The sequence below is a fragment of the Myotis yumanensis genome, unplaced genomic scaffold (genome assembly GCF_028538775.1).
Source record: "Myotis yumanensis isolate MYYU_CA2020_CCGP unplaced genomic scaffold, mMyoYum1.0.hap1 SCAF_16, whole genome shotgun sequence".
Taxonomy (NCBI): domain Eukaryota; kingdom Metazoa; phylum Chordata; class Mammalia; order Chiroptera; family Vespertilionidae; genus Myotis; species Myotis yumanensis.
In genome coordinates, this window is record NW_027223767.1 from 24,051,555 (window position 1) to 24,063,734 (window position 12,180).

General features: G+C 53.0%; 1 protein-coding gene across 2 annotated transcripts; it reads right to left on the reverse strand.

The window, feature by feature from the left end:
* Positions 1–526: 526 nt before the first annotated feature.
* On the reverse strand, positions 527–11,943 carry TMEM98 (transmembrane protein 98). 2 transcript variants are annotated; one of them, XM_070394304.1, is made up of 7 exons: positions 11,840–11,943; positions 9,567–9,752; positions 8,188–8,319; positions 7,270–7,303; positions 4,813–4,928; positions 2,213–2,272; positions 527–1,639 (listed from the first exon to the last, which is right to left on the reverse strand). In XM_070394304.1, exons 2-7 carry the CDS (start codon positions 9,701–9,703, stop codon positions 1,432–1,434), a joined length of 687 nt encoding a protein of 228 aa, XP_070250405.1. In that variant the 5' UTR covers positions 9,704–9,752; positions 11,840–11,943; the 3' UTR covers positions 527–1,431. The 2 variants fall into 2 exon arrangements, with proteins under 2 accessions (XP_070250405.1, XP_070250404.1); XM_070394303.1 differs by having other exon boundaries at positions 9,567–9,778.
* Positions 11,944–12,180: the final 237 nt, after the last annotated feature.

Genomic DNA, 12,180 nt, shown 5'->3' on the forward strand with positions numbered 1-12,180 from the left:
CAGGCTGAGGGATTTGCTGACGTGAGTCAGAGCAGAGAACGTTAAATGAGAACCGATGCGGAGCTCCGAACATGCTTATCCGCATCAGACGTGAACCAAGGCAGCCCCCAAGCCAGGCCCTGCCCCCCGAGCCAGACTGGCCCTGAGAACCTGGGAGGAAGCAAAGTACTTGAGGCATTCCTGCTGGAAATGACGCAATCAGGATGTGTGTCTGGGTTGAGCAGCTGGGATTCTCGGTCTCACAAAGGTCTCAAGTCATAAAAATGCCCCTCAGCTTCCAATATTTACAAAACACACCGATGTCTAAAGAACGCGGAGGACGTCCTTCATGGACGTCACTGCTAACATGGAACTACTTTAGGGGTGGCATCTTCACCTCCACCTGAACTCAGGGCATCTAAGTGTTTCACTGAGTCACACGCACAAAGCATTCTGAGGATTCCTAGGCGCTCTCCTTCCACCCTCAGTTCTCGGACACATATGTCCCCCACGCATTTGAATTGGACTCAATAACCACACACTTGAGAAAAACCTAAGTATGCATTTACTATCCACGTAGTGGTAACTAGGTCAAATACAGGCATAAAGATGAAAAGGGAATAATCAACTCTGAGGTGCTCACCTTCAAACTCACACCTGTGAAGGGGAGGAGGGACTCAGATGCCTCAGGGATCGGGCAGATAACACAAATCGATGAAACAGACCAGGTGAGAGAGGACAAGTCTTGCAAAAAGAGGCAACCCCACCCTAGCCGGTTTGGCTCAGTGGATAGAGCTTCAGCCTGTGGACTGAAGGGTCCCGGGTTCGATTCCGGTCAGGGGCATGTACCTCTGTTGCAGGCTCCATTCCTGGCCCCGGTCAGAGCGTGTGCAGGAAGCAACCAATCTATGTGTCTCTCGCAGATGGATGCTTCTCTCTGTGTGTCTCTCTCAAATCTCTGTATCTCTCTCTAAAAATAATGGAAAAGTATCCTCAGGTGAGGATTAAAAAAAAAAAAAAGGCTACTCCTAATTAGTTCCAATTGATTGTCCTTTTTGGAAAATGCAGGTCAGAGTTGCCTCACCTTCTGATTGTTCAAGGGAAGCCAGAAATGCTGATTGTGCTGAGAAACCTCCTGATTCTCAGGTGGTGGCTCAGTTTCCCTGAAAGCACCAGGTGAGCCGAATAAAGGTTAGAGTTCACCGGTGCTCAGAGGGCTGCCGCGCAGACGGTGAATGGCGTCTCCCCTAACTGTGGTGTCAGACTGCCACTCGCCAGCCACCATCTGCAACTGCAACAGAGGCATCAACCCACGGGCTCTCCTGATTTATGATGCACACGGCTGGACCCCGAGCCGTGCGGAACTAACAACAGGAAAAGTGGAAGGCTCAGCCGGGCCGCCCGCAGACAGCAGCAGGCTGGCCCTTGTGGTCAGCGGCTGGCCAGCCGGCACTAGATGGCTGACTGCTCCTGCAGGAAGCCCTCAGGGCCTGGGAGGCCTTTCTCTGGCTCAGAGGCCAAGGCCGCTTCTCGAAGGACTTGCAAGTGCTCCTCAGCAGCGGACAGCGACTGGTCTACCCAATCCAGGCCCCCGGTCAGGTGGCAGGCATTCCTGGTCACCAGCACCAGGTGACTGACAGACAGGAGCAGGGCCGTTGTCCTAGAAAAAACAACAACAGGATCAGGTCCCCCCAGGAAGAAGGAACTTCGTGCCAAAGCCCAACTGGTCTAAAGTCTATAGTCTGTTCCCCAGACCGGAGCCCCTTCCCTAGGAGGTGGGTGAGCATGCAATTTACAGATGCTCCAAACAAATTTGGGAACGGCTAATTTAAACAAGGTTACCTGAAGCCTTTTCAGAGCCTTTAATGAGAATATAATACGCCACGTCTCATTAGCTTATTTAAGACTGTGGTGCCCACTGTCTGCTGCTCACAGTGGAAAGCCTCCAGAAGAGAGTGTTATGGGACAACGTGGTGCATCTAGCCAATTGGATGAGCACATCCCACTGCTACCCACTCAGAGATGGGATATCCACGCCCCACCTCGGGCATCCTTGTTGATTCAGAGGCTCACTGGTTGGCTGACCATTCACACTGCACTGAATGGTACCCAAGGCCCAGGACAGCCCAGGAATCCAGCAGCATGGCCTTCTCCCCACCAACCCAAACAGTGGACCTCACAGATCTGATCAAGCCGGGAGCCAGCAGCATGGAGGGAGGGGCGGCCATCTCACCGTGCATCCAGGAGCTTCGGGTCCAGCGGCGGGTACATCGATTTCACAACATCGTCCACTCTGAGGGGAGGCACGGGGCTTTCAGTATTTCACTCTCCTTAGCTCCTTCACGCCCTCCCTCCTTTCTACCTTTTCTTAGCCCAATTCTTTTTTAATATCCAGGCCCGAGTCTTTAGTGGTTTTCTCTAACGGCTTTTGCATTCTCCGCCTGAGACGTAGGAAGACTTCAGGTTCAGTTTAGAGAGTATTTTGTTTTCTGGTTTGGTTTTAGTTCCAATGATTTGAGTAGTACATGGTCCAACATCTGAGATGATGTTCAAGATACACTGCCCAACATATGTAAAGTTTGATGGGTCCCATTTGCATAAAAATAAAATAAAAGCCATGAAATGCAGAGAAGAATAGTCTGGAGTGATACTCACTATTCAATAGCGGTGACCCCCAGGAACTGGGAAGGGGTAGAACTAGGGGATACTTCACTTTCTAGATAACCCGTATCTGCAATGTTTTTCTTTTTACAGTTATTTATTATTTTTGTGTTTGAAAATAAAAAACATGGCTAAAGGTTATATAGAACACTAAAAAAAAAACCCTTACAAGTTTAATTTGGGGGCAAACAGCTCCACTGTATTTCTTTTTAACACATGGTATAGCTTGTGGTTAATTTTTTTTTAATCTAGTTCAGAAAAAAAAAACTATTCATTCTGATTTGCATGGTACAAGGTCTTGCTCCAAATTTTTGCTCTTGACCATGTGATAATCAAGAAGAAAAAAGTAACAATGTACTATTTGATTTCTAAACACACTTGAAAATAGATGTCCTCAAATGCTCTAGTCTCGGGGCTGCGGGGCTGGTGAGAACATGCAGAGGAGCTGACGCCATGCCCCTGGAAACTAAGATGCTACCAACACACCACGTGGAATAAATGGAGCAAGAAAAACAACAGGACAGAACCGGCCAGAGGAGAATGACGTACGAGGACAACAAGACAAAGCAAGGATGCAGATTGAATTCTGGCGGGAATGTTCTGGAAGCAGTCTGAGGTGTTCCGCAGGATGGGCCAGTGGGCACCAGGTCAAGCCCGCCCTCTGAGCAACGCCACACCCACACCCTAGCACCACTGCGAATCCTGACCACCCAGCCCTGGACTCATCCTCAGAAACCTCCATCTCTTTCCTCCTCCGACCCCTCCTGGCAACGCTGCCTCATAACCCGGTTCCACGTGAATCCGTCAGGCCCCCTGGGGTGGCCCTTAGGAGTGACAGGTCACACGATGGAGGTCCAGCAAGTATGAGCAATGAGGAGTCTCTGTTGATAATGAGCGGCCAGAGGACGGGCTGGGGCTCGCCCAGAGCCTGGTTGGAGGGCCCTTCAGGCCAGGGGCCGACCTCGGCTGGTATAAATCATGGGACCGCACCCACGGGGGAGAGCTCCACAGAAAGCCAACAACGGTTCTGGGTGGAGTCCCTCCCACTCTCTCAACACACTGAACTCCCTGGACAGAGTTCAAGTGCACCAACTCTTTACTATGCCCTCAGAGGGCTGGCTCCTCGTGATCCACCCGAGGCCACAGCCACCAGGAGAGCAAGGGCCCCTGGAATTCCGGGGGGGGGGGGGGGATTTTCCCACCAGGGCTGTGGCTGGACAGGGACAACACCCCACTCAGGCACATCCTCATGCCAGCCGCCAGATGGCAGCACAAACTGAGCACAGCCCTTCTCTCTAAGAAAAGGGCTTTATTTTTCTTCACCAAATTGAGCCCACAGGAGGGGGTGTAGCTGTTGACTGCAATCTGCTGGTGCCTCCCACACGGGATTTCGCAGATGCCTGGAATTTGGGAGAGCCCAGTGATGTACGGCTTCACCTCCCACTCCGCCCTGGAGGCTGCTGGCTGGGCCATGGATGGAGCAGTGGGTGCCAGCCACCCCCGAATTAGTCTCCAGGACAGATATGGGTGGGAGACAGGACATGGCCACGAGTTCACAGAAGATGGGGGTGAAATGTGCTTACTGACCCGAAGCCTGGGGCAAAGGCAAAGAGGAGGAAAGCAGCCCCAGCTGGAATGGGCCTGAGAAGGAGGGGGTAGCCCGGCCGGTGTGGCTCAGTGATTGAGAGTCGATCCAGGAACCAAGAGGTCACTGGTTCGATTCCCGGTCAGGGCATATGCCCAGGTTGCAGGCTCAATCCCCAGTAGGGAGCGTGCAGGAGGTAGCCAATCGATGAAGTTTCTTTCTCATCGATGTTTCTACCTCTCTATCCCTCTTTCTTCCTCTTTTTCTGAAAATCTATAAAAAACATTAAAAGGAAAAAAAAAAAAAAGGAGGGGCAGCCACAGCGGGATGTGTGGAATAGAAGAGTCAGTACTCGTCATATGTTGGAATTTCCCAAAAAGCCCCCTGGAGGTGGGGGGACGGTGTGAAACATCTTAGCTTGAAAGTCTCCCCACCCAACCCCTGCTGGATGCCCTGGGGGTGTTCGGGACATAAATCATTAACGTGGTCTGTGTAGTTTCCCGGAGGAGCCTGGCCCCACCTGTCAACTCAGCGTCTGGCCCTCCCTGCCCCCGTGGAGTGTGGGGGCCAAAGCCCTGGCCGCTCACCTGGGGCTGATCCGCTTGGCCACCACGATGATGTCGCTGACGCTGGCCGAAGTCTTCATCTTGGCCCCTGAGCCCATCGTCATGGCAACAAGTTTTTCTGTCAGAGTGTGACAGATCTAAGGCAGCAAGGAGGACAGAGGTGATGAGGGGTGACCCAGCTCCCGAGGGGCTTCTGCCATCCCCACAAAGACAAACAGGACCCCCGCCTTGGGTCCCATCCCACAGCTGGGCCCCCTAATCCACATGGTCAAACTGAAGTGAAAAGTACACAGAAATGAGAGGAAATGAGGTAGAAGAGGCCGATGCTGAGAACACGGCCGGGTGAGGAGGGAGGGGCAGGAACCTCAGATCGGGGTCAGGGTTCAGCGTAGAGAAGTCTAAACTGAAATAATCTGTCTAAGGAAAATCATGTGCTCTCATTTCACCGTCTCGCGTAAAGGGAAACCCACTTTCTCTTTCTATTCCTTCACCTCCCGGTTTAGTCTTCCACCGCCCACAGGGCACCCTCGGGAACCTGGCTGGACAAGGGACACCTGCTCCCTTGCAGCACATCCTCCAAAAGTGCCACTTATCTCAACAATTTTCCAGGGGACTACATTAGCACGTTTGTCTGGATGGTGATGCCAGAGCCTTGGGAAAACGCAGGAAATAGGCATAAGACTCGTGCCTTTCTCATCATCCGCCAACTCCGCTGGGCACCCCCAAAGTCCCGGTCTCCCCTCCCACACCTCCCTGATGTTAGAACCTGGATGGTTCTAAAGAAGTTCCATCGCCTGCCTTATGTTGGGGCTGCAAAAGAGGGGGCACCAAGGAGCCCAGGGGCCCACCCAGGAGAGAACCCAGGAGGCCCCCCCACACACACACAGGGACTCAAGGGCAGGTGGCCACAGCAAAATGACCTCGGGATCTCAACAGGAAGGTGAGAGCCTCTCCTTTGATCTGAGGTCCCAAGGTGGACCATTGATCCCAACCCACTAAGACGCCTTCCGTATGCTAAGCGAAATACGCCAGCCGGAGAAAGATAAGTATCACATGGTCTCACTCATTTGTGGAATATCGTTAACAACGTAAACTGATGAACAAAAATAGATCCAGAGACAAAGAAACATAGAACAGACCGTCAAACCTCAGAGGGAAGGTGGGGGGGCGGGGGTGAAAGGAAGGGGTAAGAGATCAACCAAAGGACTTGTATGCATGCATATGAGCATGACCAATGGACACGGACACTGGGGGGGGGGGGGGAGGCATGTGCTGGGGGGTGGGAGTGGCTGGGGAGGGGTTGGTGGGGGAAAAAGGAAACATATGTAATACTTCAAACAATAAAGAATGAAAATAAATAATAAATAAATAAACAAAAGACTCCTTCCGGCTGACTCATCCTCTCCTTCAGGGGCCACTGTCCTCCTCCTCTAATAGACAAGGGAAGGGACAAACGCCAGGGCCAGGACACGCCCCAGCCGGGGAAAGAGAGATGGAATATGCCCTTACTGCTCTATCGCTGTCTACAACCGCATCTATACCCAGAGAGCTTCTTGGAATTATATAAAAAGCCAGGACTCGGTGACAACAATGTCCTACTAGGCATTTCGTTGTCCCCCAAGAGAGACAGCGGGAGAAGAGGCGGGAGGAAAGGTGTTTAATATCTTACACTGCAAGACGCTGAAGCGAAGATGAAGCTATTTGCTTTGAAATTCTGAATAAGTCCTAGATAAAGATAAATGTGTGGTTTCCCAGGTTACAGATATGAAGACACCAACACTATTTACCAATGGCCAAGTGTTTCAATATTACTATGATTCTATTAGGCAGGATCGTGTCTGGCAAACATTGAAAAACAAATGCTGAAACTATAAAAATGGCCCCAAATGCAAACTGGGTGCAATTTTTCACCCAGTCCTGGAGGCTGCAGACATTTAAGGAGGAAAAAAAAAAAATCTGTCTTCAATTTGAAGAACTCGTGGTTTGGATTTTTTAACACTGACTGTCCCACTTGGCTGACTGCTGTCACCGCCAAAGAGGGCCGGTGACGGGCTTTCTAGCATTGGAGAAGCCCACATACAGAACCCAACCCACTCTACAGGGCGGAGCTCTCTGTGAATGAAAGAAAGTGCCCAGGGGGAAGGTGGGAAGCCCTGTTTCCCCCTCAGCAGCTACACCTTCTCGGGCACACAGCTGTGTCCACGGTCGGTGACAATGTGGCTGGTGACTACCCAGGTGGTCTTTCCCACAGGTCACTGTGCTATGAGGACCAGGTGCAACCAAGCCTCTGCAGTATGACAGACCGTCCCTGTAGGAGTGGAAGCGAACTGTTGAAACTCCAAGCTTCAGGCAGGTTAAAAAGGCCTCCAGCAAGGGTTCCGTGCCCTTCCTAAGGCTGCTTTCAACTCTAACCAGCTGTGCACCGGGGTGCTCTGATGACGACCCCCTTTATCGCCTGGGGCGGTCAGAGAGTATTACCTTCAAGATGGCAATGCAGTGGGACATGAGACCCCTGGGGAGACAAGAAGAGCGTGTCAGTGCTGATCTTCAGAGGCCCACCTCCCCCCAGCCCCCACCGCTGCTCCTCACCTAGCTCCTCACCTAGCTCTGCACACCTGGGCACCACCTAAGAGCAGCGATGCCTCGTCATGTTCAAATGAACAAGTCCAGGAGCTAATGACGAAGCCCCTCTGTCCTTACCCTTCTCCTCCCACCCCCACCTAATCAACGCTTTGTCAACACGACTCCCTACCAATCAAGTCGTGCTCTGAGATGCTGTCGCCACCGTTCCTTCCACCCCCACCTCCCCACCCCAGGCAACCACAGACACCGCCTCTGCCGTGCACCCACTGGGCTGTGCACAGAGACCCCTATCATCTCTGAGATACTGTACTTAGTAGAATTCCGTCTCCACCGCCAGTTTAATACCTGCGGTGCCGGGCCCAGGGCCCTGCACACACTGCCTCACAGACAGACATCTGCCCAGTGAGTGAATGACTAAATGATGGGGGAATGGAGTGGCTCCTGTGGGATGGAGAGATCCCTGAGGACACTGAGGACAAAGGCTGCACCCCCAGAGCCTGCCTGTCAGATTCAAGGGCACCCCAAGGATAACCAAGCACCTCAGGGCGGACTTTATAACAACTTCTGGAGTATATCTATGAAGCCCAGTGTTCAGGTCTGCAACATGAGGGGCGGGGGTGAGTCCCGGACAAACACTCTTATGTCATATTCTGATTTCCCTCCTCATGAGAGCAGAGAAAGAGCAGCAACGGGCACAGGGCTCCTGGATGCCCAGTCACGTGTTCAGGCACAGGAAGCCAGGAAAGAGCGCAAGGGAGTCCCTCCAACCATCCCCAGGGGCTCCATGAAGGCAGGCCATCCCCAAGGCCTTACGAGGCATCCTCGATCCAGTCTTCGTTCTCCAGAATGGCCTCGATGTGGGGGTTGGTGATGACGACATCGTCCAGTTCCAGCTCAGAAGGCTCAGACTGGGTCTCCATGGCACCGATGAGGTCCACAATGGGCCTGGAAGGAAGAGCCCAGGGAAGCGGCTTCAGGATAGACGACAGCGGCTGACCCCTCCGCACAGAGGCCCACATACCCCCCAAAGGCTGACAGGCGTGAATAATAAAGCAGGACCACTTTGTCCTGGATCCAAACCTGAGCTAATGGGACTGCAGTCACGGGCAGGGTACGTGGCTCGACAGTGAATCAAGGAGCAAGCAAGGCACGAAAACAACAAGAGAAAAGTTACAGAGCCCGGCCAGTGTGGTTCAGTGGTTAAGCGTCAACCTCTGAACCAGGAAGTCACAGTTCGAGTCCCGGTCAGAGCACATACCTGGGTTGTGGGCTTGATCCCCAGTGTGGGGCATGCAGGAGGCAGCCAATCAATGATTCTCTCTCCTCACTGATGTATCTATCTCTCTCTCCCTCTCCCTTCCTCTCTGAAGTCAATAAAAAATATACTAAAAAAAAAAAAAAAAAAAAGAAATCTGAGCAGAGAGAGAGATAGGCCTATGCTGGGATTTCACAACACCAAGTGTCCGCGGGCATCGGATTTCTCTTCCTATGAGTTTGTTTGGAAAGGAATGTGGCTTGTCCAAATGCTGAGTGAGGTGGCCGTTTTGTGCAGCCGGTACCACCGTTATGCTAGGCCAGTGGTCGGCAAACCGCGGCTCGCGAGCAACATGCGGCTCTTTGGCCCCTTGAGTGTGGCTCTTCCACAAAAGACCACGTGAGGGAGCGCACGTACAGTGCGATTGAAACTTCGTGGCCCATGCGCAGAAGTCGGTTTTCGGCCTGGGCGAGTCTATTCTGAAGAAGTGGCGTTAGAAAAAGTGGGGGTACGTTCGCTGAGGTCGACCCCTGAGATTGTTTTTAGCAAAGGCCAGCTTAGGAGTACCCTAATTAAGTTAATAACAAGGTACCTACCTATATAGTTTAAGTTTAAAAAATTTGGCTCTCAAAAGAAATTTCAATCGTTGTACTGTTGATATTTGGCTCTGTTGACTAATGAGTTTGCCGACCACTGCGCTAGGTGACCATGTGGAGTTGCTTTCTCGTTCGTTCAGGGACAGAGTCAGAGGTGGCTCGGGATGCTGGGGGCTCAGGAACATTCTCAAGCTCTGAGGTCTTTATTGGGAAGGAGAGCCTTCAGGTACCATTGCAGAGACAAAAAGCTGAGCCAGTTGCCCAGAACCAAGCTGCTTTTTCTTTTGTGGGAGCCCCAGGGCACAGCCCACCTCCCCCCTCCCCTGCCCGGGTGCACTCACTTGGAATCATAGCGCTGCAGCAGGTCCCGGGGTCGAGGTCGGCAGTACCGCTGCCTGCAAACCACCACCAAGGCTGCGAACGAGGCCAGAAAGATGGTGGCCAGCACGCCTATGGCAACGATCACCACCGTCTCCATGCTTGTGGTGGCCCCTCAGTCCCAGTCACATTCCCTGCAAGGGCTAAAGCTTGAACGACACAGGGCAGAGCAGGCCTGGTAAGGAAGGTGCAAAAAAAAGGATGGAGCAGTGGGGTCTTACCTGCTGGGGGAGGAGGGGATGGTGGGGGGGTGGTTAGGGTGCCCCAAGTCACCTGCAGAGACCTGAAGGCCTCCATAGAATCAAGATGCATTTTATGCCATGCCCCAGATTTGCCTTTTCTATTATAAAAAGAGTGTGCTCCCCAGTTGGACCAGGCTGGGCTTCTGTCCTGGGACAAAAGGAAACATTTTCACCAGCACTGTTGTCTTCATTTACAACCGGTGCATGGAAGATTGCCCACTTCGGAAAGAGAAGGGCACGAGTGTCTATACTGAAGGCATCCTCCGTGCTAGGCACGTCGGGTGTTAAGTCTTCTAACCTATGAGACAGGTGTCCGTATCCCCATTTATAGTTGAAGAAACTGAGGTTCAGGGGGGTTAAGACATTTGTGCAAGTTTATACAGTCAGGAGGCAGGAAGCCAGCCACGTAAGCGGAGGTGAACATTCACCTCCCTTTTCCTTTCACAGTAAAGAGAAGTCTAAATATTCTAGAAGTTTTGATGGTCAGTTTCAGTGTTGGAAACTTACAGCTGGTATTACACTGTTTGTTGCCTATTGGTTGTTTTCATTCAGGCAGTTCCTTCACACCGATTTTAAACTCATAGGCTGGAGGAACAAGGAAGTCTCGAAGTACTAGTATGTATTCACAATGGTCTTTTCCTGCCTGTGTCCCCAAGTCTTCTCCCCTCTCTGGTTTTAACGCCTTCATTGACAAAAAAAGGATGCTTTGACCTGGGAGTCTCTATGAGTCCTCTGTTTGGATTTAATTCTGTGTTCCCTGTCTTAAAGGGTCCAAATGCTCCTGTTTGTCATTTAATAAGTATTTATTGACCATCTACTATGTACCAAGCACGAGGCTGGATTCTGGAAACTGGAAATAAACTAAGACATGGACCTCAAAAATTGAAGAGCCAGGGGAAGAGGTAGACAGACCAACAAACCATTTCAACTCCACATGCCTGTGCCATATGCAGAAATACACGGAAAAGAGTAACTGTGATTGCGTGACATTTTTCTGAGTAAGCCTTCTTCACAAGGCAGGTGATGCTAGAGCTGGGTTTTGAAGGATGAATAGGAGTTTACCAGGTGGACAAGGTGGAGACTTGAGTGGCTCAATAGTGCCAAGGAGGCCTTTCTCGGAGCTCTCACATAGCTACTCTCCCACCGGAACTCACTTGCCCACAAGGGTGAGATGGCTGGGGTCTCTTCCATCTCTGTATTTCGGATTTATATGTTGGGGGGTGGGGGCTAATTCTCAGCGTCTGCCTCAGTTTCTCTAGATGTGTGTCTATACTGTCCCTCCTAAAGTACTATCTCCTTTAGTCTTATTCTTCCCTTCTCTCATTTCTCTCTGTCTCTCCATTCCCCGCTCCGGTTCCCCCTCCCTCCGTCTCTCCTCTTCTCCGAATTTCCTTTCCCCTCCCCCTGCTCATGGCCTCCAAGACCACCCGCTTTGTTCCTCTGTGCCTGTGCGTTTGAGTGTGTTTCTGTGAATGTGTATGACTTCGTGAGTTTTTGCCGTGTTTCTCGGGGCTCTGTCTGTATGGGTGTTTCTTTGTGTGTGTTCCTTTTTGTGCATTCTCTGTGTTTCAGGAGTTTTTCTCTTCCTTTGTATAGCTTGGGTAGTTCCCAGTGTCTGTCTGTCTCTTTCTCTCTGTCCCTTCCCCGCTGTTGAGTGCTAAACCCACAAGGATATAACAGACCCAAGCCCCTACCTCCTTCCCTCCGGCGGCCACCCCGAACATCCCTGGGCGCGCACCGCGCGGGGCTACCCGGCGCGCAGCTCCAACTTTCTCCAAGTCGTCGGCGCCGGCGCCGGGCCCGCGCGAGCACCGTGGCCGCAACAAAGCAGCGGCCAGGCGGGCTCCCCACCCCCAGGCGGCGCCCCGATCCCGATCCCGATCCCGATCCCGATCCCCCACACCCTGCCCGCCGGCCGGGCGCCCCCTCTCCCCAGGGGCTGGGCGGCCCGCCCGGGGCCCCTCTCCCGCAGCTCGGGCGGCGGGCGCACCCACCTCAGGCTGCGGCTGCAGGACGCATTCCGGGCGCTCCCAGGGCTGGCCCCCCGCCGATGGCAAAGTCCGGGCGCGGGACTCCGGGCGGCTCCTGGGAGCGGGGCATGCCGGGAAGGAGCGGGGCTGTCCTAGGGAATGGAGATAAGTCCCCCGGCGCGGCCAAGCCCCCGGCGGCGCAGAGGGAGGGGGAGACGCGGCCGCGTCCAAATCCCCCGCTGCCAGGCGCCGCTGTCGCCGCCAGGCCCCCCGGCGGCCCGGGGGTTGGGGCGGCTGGAGGCAGTCACCGTGAGACCCAACAAGCGGTCCTCGCGCCCCCGGGGAGGCCAGGCCCCGGCGGGCGG